The 18,569-nt window shown below is 32.1% G+C and overlaps 2 protein-coding genes across 2 annotated transcripts in view; one reads left to right on the top strand and one right to left on the bottom strand.

Annotated features, from left to right (window-relative positions):
• LOC129234342 (male-specific lethal 3 homolog) overlaps window positions 1-15,720 on the bottom strand; it is a 48,727-nt gene extending 33,007 nt beyond the window's left edge. The window contains exons 1-4 of the mRNA XM_054868335.1: window positions 15,610-15,720; window positions 8,390-8,472; window positions 4,021-4,116; window positions 562-697 (exon numbers count right to left, since the gene is read on the bottom strand). Coding sequence (XP_054724310.1) covers window positions 562-697; window positions 4,021-4,116; window positions 8,390-8,472; window positions 15,610-15,720 — 426 coding nt within the window. The remainder of the gene's footprint in view (window positions 1-561; window positions 698-4,020; window positions 4,117-8,389; window positions 8,473-15,609) is intronic.
• A 294-nt stretch (window positions 15,721-16,014) lies between these two features.
• LOC129234535 (CWF19-like protein 2) overlaps window positions 16,015-18,569 on the top strand; it is a 62,313-nt gene continuing 59,758 nt past the window's right edge. Inside the window, exon 1 of the mRNA XM_054868550.1 lies at window positions 16,015-16,162. Within this exon, the coding sequence (XP_054724525.1) occupies window positions 16,106-16,162 (57 nt within the window). The 5' untranslated portion in view covers window positions 16,015-16,105. The remainder of the gene's footprint in view (window positions 16,163-18,569) is intronic.

Genomic DNA, 18,569 nt, shown 5'->3' with positions numbered 1-18,569 from the left:
ACAAAGTACCCTTCAAGAATAAAAGACAAAGTAAATTCATTAAGAAGTTAAATTTTAAAGAAAAAAATACCCATTAAAAAAAATTTGTTAAAAATTTGTGTGTGACGTTTTTGTCGCAACAGTTACGCTGTCAAAAACTCACATATCAAAAACTTACCAACCCTGTTTGCACTATCATACATCTTGATCATCAGAGGTAATAAATTTTCAGACTTTTAACAATATAGTTGAAATATAGTCAGATAGGTAGTGCTGCAAACTGAATAAAATATTATACAAGTTCACTTTGTCATATATTCCCTTAAACATCAAAAAAGTAAATACAGAAGAATGAAATAAAGTAGCAAGTATTAAAACTAACTACAACTATAAACCTTTTCAAATTTAAAATCAGAGCTAAAATGAATTTAATACATAAAAACCTCCACGAGTGTCTTAAAAGATTTATAAGATTAAAAATAAATGTAATTTACAGGTAATAAATAAACAGAAGAACATTGAAAATGGAAAAAACACTATCATAAAACAACCAATTTGAAAATGACAAACTAATTAACTAACATCAGATGACTCCGATTCTGAAGTGGAGTGGGAACTTTCTTGTGGCTTTGAATCCTGACTCTCATTTTCAGAGCATATTTTCTTTGCTAAGGTTTCTTTTATTAAAGGAGGCAACTTGCTTTTGCGTTTTCCTTTCCTGAAATAGAAAATAAGATTAAAAAAGGAAATTCATTAATCTAAAGTGGGGCCTCAGGCTGCTTGCAGCCCACAAAGCCTTTTAGGGAAAAAAGATCATATAATTAAATTTGATGTTCATATTAAAGTAAAATATTTTGAGAAAATCCATATTGTTTTCTAATGCTGTTCATTAATGGATCTTTTTCCTGATTTCGGTAAATGTTTAAGAAATCAATGAGGAATTTGGCATAAGGTTTAAAGAATTTGAATCAACTAAAAATAGCATGCTGCTGTTCAATAATCTTCTTCAAGCTAACATTGAAGAAAAAGCAACTCATTCAACTACGAGCGGATGCGCTAAAGAAAACCCGAGAAGAAGAGTTCCTAGCCCCCTGTAATCTTTTTCTGTTCCCAAGGATGAAAAAAAATCTGAAAGTGAAGCGTTTTGATGATGTAGAGGCTGTAAAAACTACTTTGCAACGGGCACTGGACATGGTCAAAGTTGGAGAGTTCCACGGGAGCTTCTAACAGTGGAAAAAAAGAATTAACAAGTGTATTGCATCTAAGGGTGAACACTTTAAAGGACAAAAGAAATTTTGTGAATAAACTAATACATAAATATTTTAGAACAAAAATCCGGTTATTTTCGGGTCCCCCCTAGTATTTTTTTCCTCTTTGGATTCTATGCTGGTGATAACAAAAAGGGATACATGATTCTGATTCAAATTTCTGAATAATATCTATCAGTACTAGGAAAAATGATTATGTATGGCTCATTTAATCTGGAAATTAAGAAAAACATTTCATTGTAGTAGGGTTGTGGACACTTGGAACAGTTCAGTAGAAAAGCTGTAATGAGTAAGGGGGTAGATAGCTTTAAAAGGACCATTGATCTTCATTGGGGACTGATTAGTTGACTAGGACCAGCCTAATGGGGTCCAGAACCTGTTGCTGGTTCTCACATTTGTATTTGAAAAATGCAGGTGCACCTCTACCATCAGGAAGAGATGTAATGCAAAAACTCATTTATTTTCATCTTACCAAGAAGGGCACAATCAAAGATCAAGTACAGTCGGACCTCCGTATATCAAAGCAGCAAATTGCTGGGAAAAAATTCAATATATAGAAACAACCTTATTTTATCCTAAAAATCTCATAAAACATTAAAATTAAAGTTAATTTTTGTATATGAAACCCAATTTCTAATTTATATGCGCATCGAATTAAATAAAAGTTAATCATTAAAAAAATAACAGAAATTACATTTTTGCGTCTTTGTACATCTTCATTCTTCAGCAATTCAACTTGATCCGCAACATTAAGGGGTTTTTCGTTTTGAGAATGTAATCAAGAGAAAAGTAAAAAATCAATCTACTTAACTTGAATGATTTTTACTGCAGCTAAAAAGACTAGGAATGATAATCAACAGACAAAAGGGATAACTTGAAACTGATTTTATAATGTTACTGGTTACAACTAAGATTTAAAATAAATTTGAGGGAATTTAAGAACTCCAGAACAAAACAACGACCTTTCTACACACCCCTCAATCCCAGATTCTTTATGAGTTTTGTAGCAACTTTTAGTGAACATAATTTTCTCCTCTAACCTTGATTTTTCATGAGACAAACAGTCTAAAGTCGAAAAAAAAACTATGAATGTCTCGAAAAATTTCGATACATAGAGATTTTTTCAATATATAGAAACACTTTTTCTATGTAATGAACACATAAATTTGCTAGGATTTCAATATATAGAAAATTTTGATATGTAGGTTCGATATATGGAGGTTTGACTGTATATGATCAAATTTTGCCATTTTGAGAAATCCAGACTGCCAAGAAGGCAAAAACAATATGTATCAAGGGAGGTCAAGGAGTTTTAGAAAAAGCAAGCAAACTTAATGAAGCATTGAAACAGAAATAATCCAAGAGATCAGGTGAATCAAAAGCCTGGATCAACATAAACCATGCCAACTTAAAACAACTCGTAAAAAATTATGAGGATAGGCAGTTCCTCAAACTGCTGCTAGATTCAAGAGAATTATGTATTGGTGCTTTAGATAAATGATTAACCATCGGTGAAGAAAGAGCAACAGAACAATCAGAAGAACTTGCTAAGTGATTGACACTCATCCTCATCCACATCAGTTCATGTGCCAGCTCTTTCATCAGAAACATTCTTTTGAAATGATTGTAGATAACTTTTGAATCTTTGTCGTGATAGTTGGAATAAATGTTAAAACATCCATTTAAAAACCAGGAGCTCTTCATACAGCAAGTTTGATGGGCAGAGTAATTTATTCCTTAAAAATGGAATTTTTTTAATGGGATATTCAAATGCAAATACAAATGTGATGACAAGCAACAGGCTCTGGGCCCAGCTAGGCTGGTCCTAGTCACTTTATTAGCCCCCAATGAAGATCAAAGGTCCTCATAAAGCTATTTACCCTTTTACTCATTACAGCTTTTCTGAAAAACTGTTCCAAGTGTCCACAACCCTACTAAAATGAAATTTTTTCCTAATTTCCAGATTAAATGAGCCCTACATAATCATTTTTCCTAGTACTGATAGATGTTATTCAGAAATTTGAATCAGAATTATGTATCCTTTTTTGTTATCACCAGCATAGAATCCAAAGACGAAAAAATAGCTCTACTAGTTTACAGTGATATGGTAACAGATAAATTAGTTGGTGCATTTTCTTAAAAAAAATTGCTTGCAACTATGATATTAGTAATGTATAAATGGTTACATTTTAAAATAATGAATGCGGCGCGAATGGACGTAAACCCTTGCTTTAGTTAAATTTTGCTAAATTTGGGTCATTTTGACAAAATTCAATGCTCTTGGTGGACCTTTAAATATTTTCGTACAGTTATAAAATTTTACCAGTGATTTAAGGTCCACGGTAAGAATCTTTTTAGAGGGTGAGACTTTCAACTTTTGAAAGTTTTTTTTTTTTTTTTGGGACACCCTAATAAAGATATATATGTATATGCAATGCATATACATAGGCCAGTAAATATATTTCCAACCACACAAAAGTTTCATAGAAAATTCAAATAGGTTAAAATTTTAGGTTCTGAAATTCTATTGACAACATGATGCTGTTTAGAAAAAATTTAACTTTAAAATTCAAAATTTCTGAGTATCAGTAATTTTAAATAGCTACTGAGAAAGTAAGTTTTTTCAACATTTTACACAAATTTTGAAGTTGATTAAAAACGAAGTTAAGAAAAAAAAAGAAAAAAAAAAAAAATCTAGTTCTTGGAACTGAATGAAGAAACATTTCAAAACATTTAAAAACTTATTAAAGAAAAAATAAAAGCAGAAATTTACATAGACAATGCTGCATCTTCAGCAAGTTTTGTTTGCAGTTCTCTGTTTTCTTCTGTGTAAGGTAAAATGAATTCTTCTTTTACACAACGGTCCCAACTGGAATATAAAGAAAAATTATTTTGCACTGTGTCAGAGAATTGTTTTAATTTATTACTTTTCCAAGACATTATTATCTTGTGAAAACATTTATCAAATTATGTAAAAATCAATTTATTTCAGAAACACATCTCTGCGATTGGTAATTTTAGATGCTTATTAATATCAATCGTTTCATATCAATCATCAATCAGAGCAACCAGAATGATAAAAATCTGATGAAATAAAACCTAATTTAAAATAAAAGTTCTTAATTCAAATAACATCTTTTAAAATCCAGAGATAGAATTGAATAAGACCCAAAAAACTGGTGCGCTTTATGCACACATAGACCCCGTAAAACAAGTTCATAGCAGGGTTGCCAAATGTTATTCTGCACAGCATTTTTCACATCAAAATTCATGAAACAAGCATTTTTCAAGCAGGGTTTGTTGGTTTAAATCAGCTTGATTTAAATCATGATTTTTAATCAAGGGATTTTTTTAACAAAATCATTAATTAAAATCAGTTTATTTTATTTTCATAAATTAATTTTGCATTTTTAGACTGTGTTGCTATAAACTTAACTACACTGATTATACAATCAACTTCAACAAGATTCCTTTTTCAGTGTGTGAAACAGGTTTTCACTTTTGCAATATTGCTTTTTCTCCAAAATTACAGTTCAATTTATTATAGACCCAAATAAAAAATTGCAGTTTTTCTGATACACCATCATTAATATAGTTAAGAAAAGTAATTGCTCAGCAAGTCCTTTTACAGTAAAACGTACACAGTGGCAGATCCACAGGGAGGGGGATTGCCCCTCCAAAGGCATGTAAATTTTACAAGATTTCTGTAAGAATATTATCAACCCCCCCCCCCCTTTCCTCCAAACACATAACAAAAAATCGCCTACAACTGTGTTTTTACAACTTGAATTCCAAAAATTTCCAGAGGAGAGTCCTTAAACCCCCTCTTTTCCATATTAACGAAGATTGTCAAAAATTTTGAATTTTTGAAACTTCAATTTTGAAAAAATCACTGGGGAAAATTCCTTGAGTCCCATTTTTTTTTTACCTCATAATGTTACCAAAGTTATCCTACAAATTCGTTTTTGAGAATCTAGTTTCAAAAAACGTACGCGGAAAGACTAAAAACACACAGGCTAAAAAAATCTTAAACTATGTTTTTGGAACTTTACAACATATTTCCGAGAGATATTATAAAGAGAGAGAGCTATCAAACCTGCAGCATTAAATACCGTGAAACCACATGGTGGATTGACCAACAGTCAAAATTTTAATCACTTATGCACATGGGCGGATTTATGGGGGGGCAGAGGGGGGCAATGCCCCTCCAGTTTTGGGAGGACTTTATGTCGTAACAACACATCTTCCAAAATTTTTTTTTAATCATTATTTTTTTTCCATGGGCATGCCATGGGTGAATTTATAGAAGGGGGACATAGAGGGCAATGCCCCCTGATTTTGGGAGGACTTTAAATAGTATCAACACATCTTCCAAAATCTTAAAACAAAAAAATCATTATTATTTTTCTTTTTTTGAATAGTTCAATGAAAATGAAGAGGATAGTGAATGTCCTTTTCTGATGGGAGAAAAGAAAAAAAAAAGAACTTTAAATACAAATAGTACAGCTGTCACTGGGGTGCTGAAAATATGCCTAAATTCACTATTTTGGACTGAAAACCATTTGGGCAAGTATACAAATGAAAATATAGGCTAAACGAGCTATGCACTCAGCTGCAACACTTATAATAATTGACGATTATTTTTAAATTAGAACCTAAAACAAAGGAAGCCCCCCTCCCCTATTTGCGCTAACAGAACGATCTGCTCGTTATGATTTGTTTTCTTTCTTTTCAGAATGTTTATTTTCAATTTGCGTGATTTCGAAAATTAGATATTTTGTGATGTTAAAGACGAAAGATTTTGAAGAACCTTCTGGATTCACACATTCAGATTGGTAAAATTATAAAAACCCTTTAACCGTAAAAACTGACGAACTTTCGTAAAAATTACAAAAATCTGTAGGTAATAGGGCCGGATTTGCCTATAAGATAAACAAGCTATAGCTTAGGGCCACTGCTTTGAAGTAGGTCCATAACTCGCAAAAATGTGCATGATTTGTTCCTTAAAAATGGAAAGTGCTCAAAAAAACTAATTTCATCTTCAAGTGCTAGAAAACCTTGAATATTTGGAAAAGTGTGGCTACAAACCTTAGATTTTAAATTTCTAACAAATGGTAGGGGGAGAAATGCCAAAATATGTCAAACTTAGCTCCTTGCTACATCGTGCATCAAAAGTGTAAAAATCATGGTTCTTACGCTTGTAACATATTACTTGAAATAAATTTTCGTGACTCACATGTTTCATATCTTGCTATTTATTTAATCCCGAATGCAGTATTTTGGAATTTCTTTTGTATTGATTGCTTTTATCTTGTTTCTACTGCATATTGTTAATCCGTTTAGACCGGAAAAAATGATACACTACCTCTATTCCTTTTCGTTTTCTGCACTGCTTATAATTAAAAAAAAAGGTTGTTGTAATGAGAGAATTCTACAGTTTACTTTTTCTTTTAAACTTAAAATAGCTGTTTTTTTTTTTTTTTTTTTTTTGCAAAGTTTGAATAATACTGTACAACTGTATAATCTAGTACTTAATTTCAGAGACTGGAAAGTGCAAATGAGGTGCCTTAAATTATTAAATGTTCTAAAATCCTTGAAAAGAATTGGCGCAGTATAACCTACTAGGGCTCTTGTGCCAAAACACCCAATCTAACCAACCAAATCTTGAAAATAATTAGACGAGTCTTTGAAACTCCTAAGCAAAGTGTGCTTCGATTTTATTTCTTATCAAGTGTATAAATTATGAATTGTTCTAATAAGTAGTATGTTACTCTCATGTTACATATTTTCTAAACCTGTACAGCATTTCATTTAAAGTATTAACTTACATCACAAAGCACATTTAAATCATAAAACTTAAAAAAAAATTGTCTTTTTTTCTGAGATTTTTGTTTCTCCAATTAACCCTTATAAGGCTTCAAAATGAAGAATTTTATATCCATTTTACAAAATTTCCTCCGGGGGAGAAACCCCCGGACCCCCTAAAGTTGGAGACATTCTTTATCTCACTTAAAAGGGAGCCCTACGTCACTCTCTTGATACCAGTCACCTCTCTTAAGGTCAATTCAAAAAGAACAGCATGAAAACACACATTAATGAAATTGACACACGACAACAAAAAAGAGTAAAAGCCTGGCCTTATGCATCGCAGGAAAACAGACCAAAAAACATGGGGGGGGGGGACAATTTAAAATGTTGCTTAAAAAATCCTGCCCCCCCAGGAACTCAGTCCTAAATCCGCCTATGCTTATGCAAAATAACAAGCACTGTTTCCACTCACGAAAACTTTAGAAAAACATTGCGGTTATCACATGCAGGACTAACCAAAACCCAATCTAGTTCAGATGAGTGAATCGCCCGAATGACTCACTACTGATTCAATGTTGCTTACATCGGAGCAATTTGTCCGAACACGATCTGCGATCTCTGCATGGGGCGACCAAAAGACTGGCGATATATCGCCAAGTGTCCGACAAATTATAACTCAACTTGAGTTTACATCGAAATTAACAATGATTTCCCCCAAAAGGGGGGCAAAAGACCCCCTTAGGAGAATTTGAATGCAATCAAAAGGAAAGGTGCACAACTAGACTCCACTAGTACCAAATTTCAACTTTCTAAGACAAAGTTTTTGAGTTATGTGAGATACATACACACATACATACGCTCATAAATACATATATACGGATGTCATGAGAAAATTTGTTGTAATTAACTCGGGGGTCGTCAAAATGGATATTTCGGGTGTCTGTACGTTCCTAGGCATATATCTAAGTGTGATCGGGTCGAGAAAAAAAACTCAACATTCATTCGGGGGTGAGAAAAATGGAAATTTTTTCGCGAATACAATACTTCCTTTTTTGTAAAAGGAAGTAAAAATTAAAACTTAAGTTGATTGGAAAAACATATGCAATGAAAGTTACGAGTAAGAATATTGGAGTTACAAGGAACTGTTTTGGGTGCAAGGAAGTAAAACCATGCAATAAAAGTGAGTCAAATAGCTTTTTTTTAGCATTTGATTTTTCTAAACCTTATACAATTCAAGCTAACAATAAAAACAGGAAATAGAAAGGAAGAAAAAACATGTTACAACCAGAAGTAGTAGAATACAATTTTTAAAAATTATGTAAGCTATTATTTACCTGCTATTCCATCCAAAAAAATGTATAAGATATTCAGGTACTTTACGCCCACGCTGATCTCGACTAAGAACCAAATCTAAAACCTGTGAAGCAAAAAAAAATAAAATAAATAAATAAAAATAAATAAAGAAAGAAATAAAATAAAATAAAAAATCTGACTTACAATACAATGCAGCAAAAGTTTATCTAACTCAATATATATATATATATATATATATATATATATATATATATATATATATATATATATATATATATATATATATATATATATAAACAATAGATAACACGATTATTAAAGACATGCATGCCAAATATCTGTCTGGGGCAGGGTTGTTATTTTGTCCACTTTTTTGCAAAAAGTCCGGGACACCGGAACAAATTGGACAAAATGAAAATCAACTCATTTTCCATACGTTTGATAGATATATTTATTGTTATGATATAATAAAATCAATATATAATTTTAATACATTATCTATTGTTGATAAATCATTAAGTTATAATAGATGATTGTATACTTCAGAGTGCAACTAATTTTAGATTATATTTTACTAAAAAGTAATAAAGTTAAACCAAGAGAATAAGTTATTGAGCATGATTACATTATCATACTATATTATATTAATAGAAATTATACTCAATGGAACTATCTCATTAAATGCTTGGAGAAATACATACAAAACCAAGATATTGTCTTGAACATTATCTACAAATATGAAGACGAAATAGATAAACATAAAGAACATTAAAATATTGGGCAAAGAATACAATTAATAATATTCAGTTACACAAAAAAAGTGAAACATTTGATTATTCTTTTGAAACCCATGAGTATTTCATTAGTCATGCTTCAAAGAAATTTTTCAACTATCACATTTGTAACTAATGAATTTTGAGGTACAGATGTGATATACCCCCCCATTTGGCGACATTCGATTTTTTTGCACAAAATTAAAATATTTTTCTCGCCAATGAGGCGATAATTTTTTATGCATGGCATCCCTGGCCAAACTAACCTGTGTTTAGCAACCCGAAGGCACTCTTACAGATCTGTTCAAACTTGTATACTTGGGTTGTTTGGGTTTCACGCAGGAGAGATACGTGGTGTTGTTTCGTGCAATATACCTTACAGGAATGCTTATTTTGTGTTAGTTTAAATTCAGTAGTTGTGTTTTGAAGTAAAAACATTAGAAAATGCCAGTTTCTTCAAACTTGAAGGTTAATTAAAAGTTAACTCCAACGTGGTGTGTATCTGTAACGTGCCATTGTCATATGATATATTGTTTTAGACTGAGTGTGAATATTTATACCATATAAAAAGGTAAGTTCTTTATTTTAGAATTCAAAAAAAACCTCTCACTTCCAAAATTCTTTGTTTTTACAATTCCTTGAGGGGTTCTTGTAGTTTTTAACTTTATTTTTACTGTATGTAAATTAATTTTACAGAAATAGTACGGTTATTTTGTTCTAAAAGTTAATTCTTATCGATGCCACGAATTATTTAGACATTCTATTAACGTGCCTCCTTTAGGTACTGAATTTTATGTTAACAATTGAAAGTTCTTTCGGTTGTACTCTTAAAAATGCTGAATTTTATTAATAAATCTGCACAATAATGGTGCATATTTCACACTTAAAACTGTGTCATTATTGTACACTGAACGGAAGGAGCCACCCTTGGGTGTCTCCATGAAAATATACATAACTGTGACCATACTCCGACTATAATGTATATTAACAGTCGGAGGGGTAACGGACCGAGCGGAGCGAGGTCCTGGCGAGCCAGAGGTCTCATAGTACTTTCGTAATGAGACCGAGGCAGGGCCGGCGAGCCGAGGTCTCATTACGAAAGTACCGTATATACTCGCGTATAAGTCGAGAAATTTTGTCCAAAAAATGAGATCAAAGGAAGGGGGGTCGACTTATACGCGGGTCAAATTTTCCAAAAAATTTTTTCCGACCAACGAAAGCTGGGAAGCTACGAGAAATGCCGATGTGCGGTTACAGGTAGTTGCTGATAAGTTGATCGTGTGAAAAAGTAAACTTATTCAAAAATAATAACTAAAAAAACCTAAATAATACACATAAATAAAGATAATTTTATTCCTCTTTATTAAGGATCAAATCAGCAATTAACAAATATCGTGAAACGTATGAAAATATTTATTGTCAACAGTCATGCCATTCAGACAGAGAGTGCGTTCGACGAGCACGGCCGGGAGCGACCGGTTAGTTAATCACGTGACAGCTAATGATCACGTGCTCAAATCAACCAATCAACTGCTTAGAATGGCAACCGCTGCGGTAACCGGATGATCATAGAACGCCGCGGTTAGTAACTGGTTACTTACCGGTTGACCGGTGAGGTTCGTCGAACGCATCCTCTGATATCATTGACGAATCTGCAGTCGCCGATGTATACGATGATGCGGTGATGACGGAAGCGGACTTTAATGAACTTTTTTTTGCGTCCGACTCAGAATCCGAGTTTGAAGGCTTTTAGAAATGTTTTCCTATCTAATTCCTATTTTATTTGTAAATAAATGTGTTCATTATTTTGAAATTTCTTTGAAAATAATTCGCAATGTTTTTGGAAAGTATGGGGGTCGACTTATACGCGGGTTTTAGATTTTTTCTGGATTTTTTTCCCTGAAAAAGGGGGGGTCGACTTATACGCGAAATCGACCTATACGCGAGTATATATGGTACTATGAGACCGAGGGCTCGTATCCCGGAGAAATGATGAAAAAAAAATTAATGCATTAACTTCGACTTGTAATTAATACAATAATTTATTTCATTGTATTTTAATATGTTTACAAAAAACCCCGGCCCTGTACATTTTTGAAGCTTATATTCGTGATGTTTTTTGTTGTGCTTTTATGTTGTTTTTATATATATTGTGTTCTGAAGTGCTTTGATCATGTTTTTTTATCTGATTTTTTCCTGTTGGCGCTAAAAAAGCATCACGAAGAACGATGTATGACATATGTCGTCATACATCGTTTTCTTGGCGACGCTTTCTTGGCGCCAACAGGAAAAAGTCGCCAAGGGTGGGGTATATCACATCTGTTTCAATTTTGATGTTTTTGAAAGCTGAAGAACTTAAAATTCAACGCAAGTTTACAGAAAAGATTTGATGACTGTATCACCCCAGCTCACATTGCATCAGAAATACAGGTGTGTATGGCTTACTGAGAAGAAATAGCAAGGAATTGGGAGAATGACATTGATAAAAATCTTTTTTCGATGCTTGTTACATTTTCTATTAAAACATCTCTGTTTCTAGCAACCAACGTTTTCTCTTATTTTTCTGCGGCAATCAATATCTATCACCAGCAAAATGGTAGGAATCTTTAAAGAGATACATTGATGTACAAAGTATTTTCTAATTTTGCATGTCAACTTTTTTCATTGCTTAGCCTTATTAGCTTTTTTTTCAAATTTTCTCATGATACCAAACACATTTAGAGAATGCTTGGTCTACAAACTACATCAAAATTAGTAAAAGGCTTATGAAAGCTTAAATTCTAAGGATAAACAGCTTACTGATGAAGCATTTGACAGTCATTAAACATTTTTCAGCCCATGTTCATTGAATATCATATTGAATTTCACTGTATACAGTTATATGCACTGCTGAAAAATTCTTTTTTCTTATTCTGCATCATTCATTCAACTTCAAAACATTTTTATTGCTATATTTTCAAGTTTTTATTGATGTCACCTTATTGTAAAAAGATTTATGTACACGGTATGTTTTTAGCTATGTATTAGGGTCATTACATAACTAAACATTACATAATTTATATAAATTGCATGTTTTTATGGATATGTCAATGTCATACAAAGTAGGAAAAATTACTACGCATTAGGGTTGTGGGCACTTGGTACAGCTTACTGGAAGAGGCTGTAATGACTAAGGGGGCAGATAAATTTAAAAGGGTCACTGATCTTCATTGGGGACTAATAAATTCACTAAGGATCAGCCTAGGTGATTCCAAAATCTGTTGCTCTTGCTGGTCATCACATTTGTATTTGTATTACAGGAACAGATTTCATTTTACGTTAATATTTTGAGAATCGAATCTTTTAAATTTTTTTTATTTCTACGTGTAATTCTATTAATGTGTTTAATATGGGCTATGAAACTACCATATCACAGATAAACTTATTAAAAATCACTACTGATGTATTTGTTTTTATAAATGCTATTACATGAATTATAAGAATAACTTATTAATATTCATTTGTTTTACATACACATTTACATAAAATTCAACTAATTTATTTTTTTATTTTTACTTTAAAATATTTTAATATCAATTGTTTGTATACACATTTATGTATGCTATTTTGAGAAAAAATATTACTTGAATGGGAATAATTTATATAACACCTATTTATTGTTTTTAAACTTTGAATTTTCAACTTAGATCTTTCAACTTACTGAATAAGTGGACAAAATGGATAAAATAGACAAAATGATTTTTTGTTTGGGGCTCTTTTTTTTCCATATTTTTGGGTGGACAAAATAGAACAACCCTGGTCTGGGGTCATTGTTCAAAAGTTTGAACAAAAGTAAAGTTAGGCACTTGTTAAGTGTCACATGAGACATTTTAATATTGAATGTAATGCAAATTTTTTCAAAAACTTTTTCATTGAAAATTTTCACGACAATTTAGGTTTTTACTTTATGTTTCTTACATCAAAATTTAATGAGAACTCAACTATCCAGAAACCATGGGTGGTCTAATGCAGTGCCTTTCTAACATTTCCCCTTTTATATGTGCAATAATGTTGTTTACACTATGCACTTAAAAGTAAATATATCTTTTAGTGCAGAAATAATCTAGGTTCCATATCAAAAATAATATTTGGCAACCTTGAAAATAATCTATTTATTTCAGAAAGAACCCAAGCACCATCATATAGGTTCGTTCTGTGGTAAATTTCACTGGTGAAGGTAGTCATCACCTGTTTTGTGACTCGCTCTTTTGTTCTTATGGGGAAGGTTTGTTAATTTTTATTTTACCAAGATTATTTTAAACGTTTATATTTTATTTTTAGCTAAACATCCCTTCCATGACACTATCATCCAATGGCCAACAAATGACAAGGAGTTGCCAGAAGCTGAGTAAGTGAATAAGGCCAGATCTTTAAATATATATCATCACCTCAGAGCAACAGTAAGATATCTAATCTCAGAAATAACAGTAAGATATCTTACTGTTGCTCTGAGGCGACGATATAGACTTACTGTAGCGTGTAGTCTACTTGTATTCTTCGATTTAAGCATATACTTGCATTCTTTGATTTAGGCATAGTAATAACTCTTTTTCATACTTAAGCGCATCTATTACATACCTTTGGTACAAAAACAGGTAAAAATTAATGGTCTGACTTAATTTCAATAATAATTGAAAAAAATCACTTTGGATACAGTCGAGTCCCAATTTACGCGAGGGATGCGTTCCAAGACTCCTCGCATAAGTCGAAATTTCGGTTTGTAGAAGAATGTACATAATACAAATTTTTAGAAACGTACCAAATTCTTTGAGACACTGCTAAACAACCCTTAAACTGCTTTAAAGCATTCCTCAACTATACATTACAGTTTCTTACATAAAGAACTAAACTTTTAATGTTTTTAAAAAATTTAAAAAAACCGTTTGATTCATTATAAAATGCTTTAAGATGCACGAAATGAATGATCAATGGGAGGGAAAGACATAAAGGAAAAAAAGCACAGCACTGTATGTAGTATTAATAAAATGCTGCACTATAATAGTACTGTACAGTAGATACAGTAATAATATCCACGAGTTAAAAAATAAAAATGATGATGATTTTTGCTCCACGATCAGATCGTTATTCTTTCTTAATGCAACTTTAAATACGATTGCTTTGCCTTTTCTTTTATGACCTATCCATTTACGGCAACAGTCACTCTTCCTGATATCTTTAATGCACAGTACAAGAGCAGCTTCCATTTTTATAATACGTATTTACTCTGCTTACACGTATTATAAAAATACACACTACTCTGCAAGCTTCAATACTGAAACTAAGTACTGAACTTTTAGATTGTTTTTTATACTATTAATTGGTCGTATGGAAGATTCACTCATAATTATTGTCATGCTACCGCTGACGTTTTTTAGGTGTTCAAGCATATCAAGAAGCTTAACCTCTTTTTTTTTTTTGGCAGACACTTCTTTTTCTTTGCTTCTTCAAACTTTGGATGAAACAGCGTACTAAGGTGTCATTATCTTTCATCAACTTAATAATTAGAATGAAAAAAAAAATAATGAAAGATGTTGAGCGGTTATTTGATGCACTAAAAACGCAATACGTAGACTAGTTTGGTGTGAGAATTTTCGCTGTCAGTGATGCTAAAGGGATGTAATAAGCCAATAACGAAGCCAATACTTCCTTCCGAAAAAATTCAAGTTGTCGACGAGGAATTCGCATCAGTGCTAAAATTTGCTACTCGTGAAAAATTCGCATTATGACCCTTTTGCGTAAGTCAAATCGCGCTGTAGCGGGAGTCGACTGTACACTCATTTTTTGCAGAAACCACCTAAGAGCAATTTTTTCAAATATTTATAACTCAAAAACTGAGAGGAAAAACAATTCAAGAATAGATTAATAGCATATTTTTGATTTGGTAAAAAAATGTTTGAAGGAGACTAGACCTATATACTTAAGCTGCAAAAGTTTTTTTTGGTTTCCCGAAAGTTGAAAAAAACGCACATAGGTGGTTTCTGAAATAAACGATTCAAGTAAGATATAGTATCTGACAATATAACCATGAAAATGAACTTGCAGTAACTTGACATGTTTAAATGGGTCTAAATTATAACAATTTGGTGTTCTGAGCAGAATCAAGTAAACTTTCTCTTAAACTGACAATATAAGCACCACATCGTTGAAGATAATAAAGGAAAAACATAAAGATCGGCAATAACTAAGCAATTAAATATCATTAATACATAAAGCCACTCTTGTTTTGAGTGCGTTTAAAAATCGAATGTAATAATTGAAACAACTGTCATCATAAAACGGATACATTGGTTGATTTACTACAGAAAAAAAAATTAATCACTAATGATCAATTACGAAAATTTTCGTTCAAATTAGAGTAAAAATAAAGAAACGAAGTTAGAGAAGGGGTTGACACAAGAGGCTAAATAAAATTATTTCATAAGTCAAACCTTGGATTCATATAAAACTTTTGCCTTCGTGGGATCAGGTTCGTAACATAATACTCTTTCTCCAACTGAAAATTTAAACTTCACACCTCTCAAATTAACAGAAGAAAGCATTTTTCAAAGCGATTGCGTTAATGTTTTGTATACAAATAAAAGAGTACATCATGTAATGGAGGAATTTGAAATAGACGGTCAAAAGAGTTTAAATGTACTTTAACTTCGCTGTTGGTATTGAAATTAAAAATTAAGAAAGTTAGTTTATGTTGACCCTTGTAAAAAATAACTTAATGTACTTTTATTGCATTGTTTCAAATCATAAGTTTTCTTTTAGGAATTATAAGACGCAATAATACTACGACAAAATTAACAACTACAACTTCTTCTGCTAGGAGTTGTTTTCATCGAGATCGAGACCTGAGATTTTCGGTTTTTAATTTAAGCTTTTAAAGGCCGCAAAAATTTTGAAAGAAATAGGTTTTCTATTTGGGCGATTTCTGTCATGAAGGAAACCAAGCAGAAAAAACATCACCAAAAATCTTCTAAGCACAAGAAAAAAGCAAGTTTCGTTTCAGTTTATCCATGTTTCTACACCCTCAACGACTTTTTTCGGTTGATAATTCATGCCTGATTGAAAATGAATGCTCAGAACCACGTAAAGAATTTTTTAAATGACACATCTTTTAAAGTTTGAAATTCCTTTGGGCCCCCCAAGTCTAAGATGACCATACGTCCCTCCCATATTGATCGGGACAGGCTCGTTTTTACGTATTCTGTCCCGTTGTCCCTGCACATACTGAAATGTCTTTTTCTGAAGTAACAGAATGGAACACTGAATGCTTTTATCAGAAGTTACTGAGCTTAAGGATTTCCATACCAGTAAATTAAATCATGGAAAATTATTTAATTATTTTATGTTTTCCTCAGTCGGGGTCAGGGTTTTACTGACCTCAAAACTGGTCAGCAAAAGTCAGTATTTTAAAAATTGGTCAGTATTTACAGAATTTAGTCAATAAAGTCAGTTTTTTTTATACAAATTTATTAAAGAATTAATTTTAAGGTAATATTCACTGTCACTTTTGTTTTTATTTTCTCATAAACTTTAAAAAATGCTTAACAAGCAATCAATTGCTATTATAGCAGCCCAATTTCGCCAACCTGGTAGTCTGTTTGAAATCTTTGCCATTATTTTACTAGATTGGGATGACCCACATATTGATTTTAATTGATCTTTACTTAAAAACAGCAATAAGCATTCACCATTAGTACACAATTATTTTTTAAAACTCAAAAGAAAAATCAATTTTTTAATGTTCATGAGACAATTAATGCAGATTAAAGTTAACTAAAGATGCTTTAAATGATAATTGGGAATATAAAAGTGTTACTTCCTGAGCTTTGGAAGTAGCACTTTCATTGAACTGGGTTTTGGAAGGATAAAGTCATTTTTTACTTTTATGCAAAGTTACATCAACATTTGTTAAGGGGTAAAAGTTCTTTTTTTCTTCATTGCACTACATGAAACAACTCCAAAAAGAAAAGAATCCTGCTATACTAATACCATATATTTCAAAGAAAAAGAATAATAAAAATGACAGTTTTAAGTTAACATATCTTTGGTTCTAAAATCAAAAATAGATAATCTTAAGTAAAAGTATATTTTTGTATTTCTTTAATCAATTATTTGTTTATTTTGTTTCTATATAGCATCATTTCTTAACCGGTGGTTCGCGAACTCCTGGGGGCTTGCGAGAGGTACAAAGGGGATTCGCGAAAATACCATTTTAATGGCGGAATTTTAACATGCCTATTTGAGATGAAGTTCAATCGGTTTTTTATTCATCATTTATTCATTTGTCTCTGGCACATTCAAGACTCTTTGCACAAAAATGTTAGCCTACTTCAAGGGTGATTGCGTTCCGGTATTTTACCGGATTTCCGGTATTTTCATCTTGATTTCCGATATCTTCATCTTCGAAAATACCGGAATTCCTATATTTTCAGAAAAACTCACTTTTGTAAAATTTTGGTTGATGTTTATTGAAACGCCGAAAGTCGAAATTGAAGACGTTTCGTTTGGTATAAGCTACCGTCATGTTTTGCAAGCTCTATGGTAATTATCGAAGAACAGCTGGGGTGGGAGACGGAATAAAGGCTAGACAAGATGAGGAAGGAGGGTTACTTGATATTTTCCCCCTTAATATTTTCTTTTCAAGATGACTAATAGCGTTTCTCTGTTGCATATCTTAATATGCAGATGATGTAATTAGGGGTGCCCATTCCCCCCGTCTGCGATGGCACCCCTCAATTTCACCAAGCCCCCTTTTCCTTCAAGAATTGCCACCCACTAATAAAAAGACTTAAATTCTTCTAAATTAATTTCTCCAAAAGTTTTTGTGGTATAATCTGCCTCATAATCACCCCCCCCCCCCCGGACACAAACACATGAAAATCCTTGCTGTAGCTATTCACCAAGATGGTCTATGGCTTTTCTCGGTTGCAGATGCTTATGTAATAGTCTTTGCAGTCCCCCCCCCCCATAAAATGTTGAAATTTAACGACCTATATGTATCGAAAATATCGATATTTGGAGAGCGATATATCGTGGTATTAAAATTCGCATATCGTCTAGCTCTATTGCACAGTGATCATAATGCATGCTGCCCTTTTTGCCCCAAACTTATTCAATTCTGAAATCTTTAATGCACTTTTAGTAAATGAATGTAATTAATGGTTAAGGATTCAGATACAGTGGAGGGAAATAAAACATTCTTTGAAAATTTTAAGAAATAAGAAAAATTAAAAGAATTTCATTCCTTTCATGCACATGGACGTATTAAGTCCAATTAAAACTTCGAGTTTTAGCTCCAACAAATAATTATGCATATAAATGACATGTACATACACGTAATGTGTATATATAAATGCCCTTCAAAACACTTTTTCTTCTTGGGAAAAAAAGTTCA

This window comes from Uloborus diversus, chromosome 1 (genome assembly GCF_026930045.1).
Source record: "Uloborus diversus isolate 005 chromosome 1, Udiv.v.3.1, whole genome shotgun sequence".
NCBI classification, from domain to species: domain Eukaryota; kingdom Metazoa; phylum Arthropoda; class Arachnida; order Araneae; family Uloboridae; genus Uloborus; species Uloborus diversus.
Note: the sequence above shows the minus strand (reverse complement) of the source record. Positions and strands in the feature narration are given on the sequence as shown.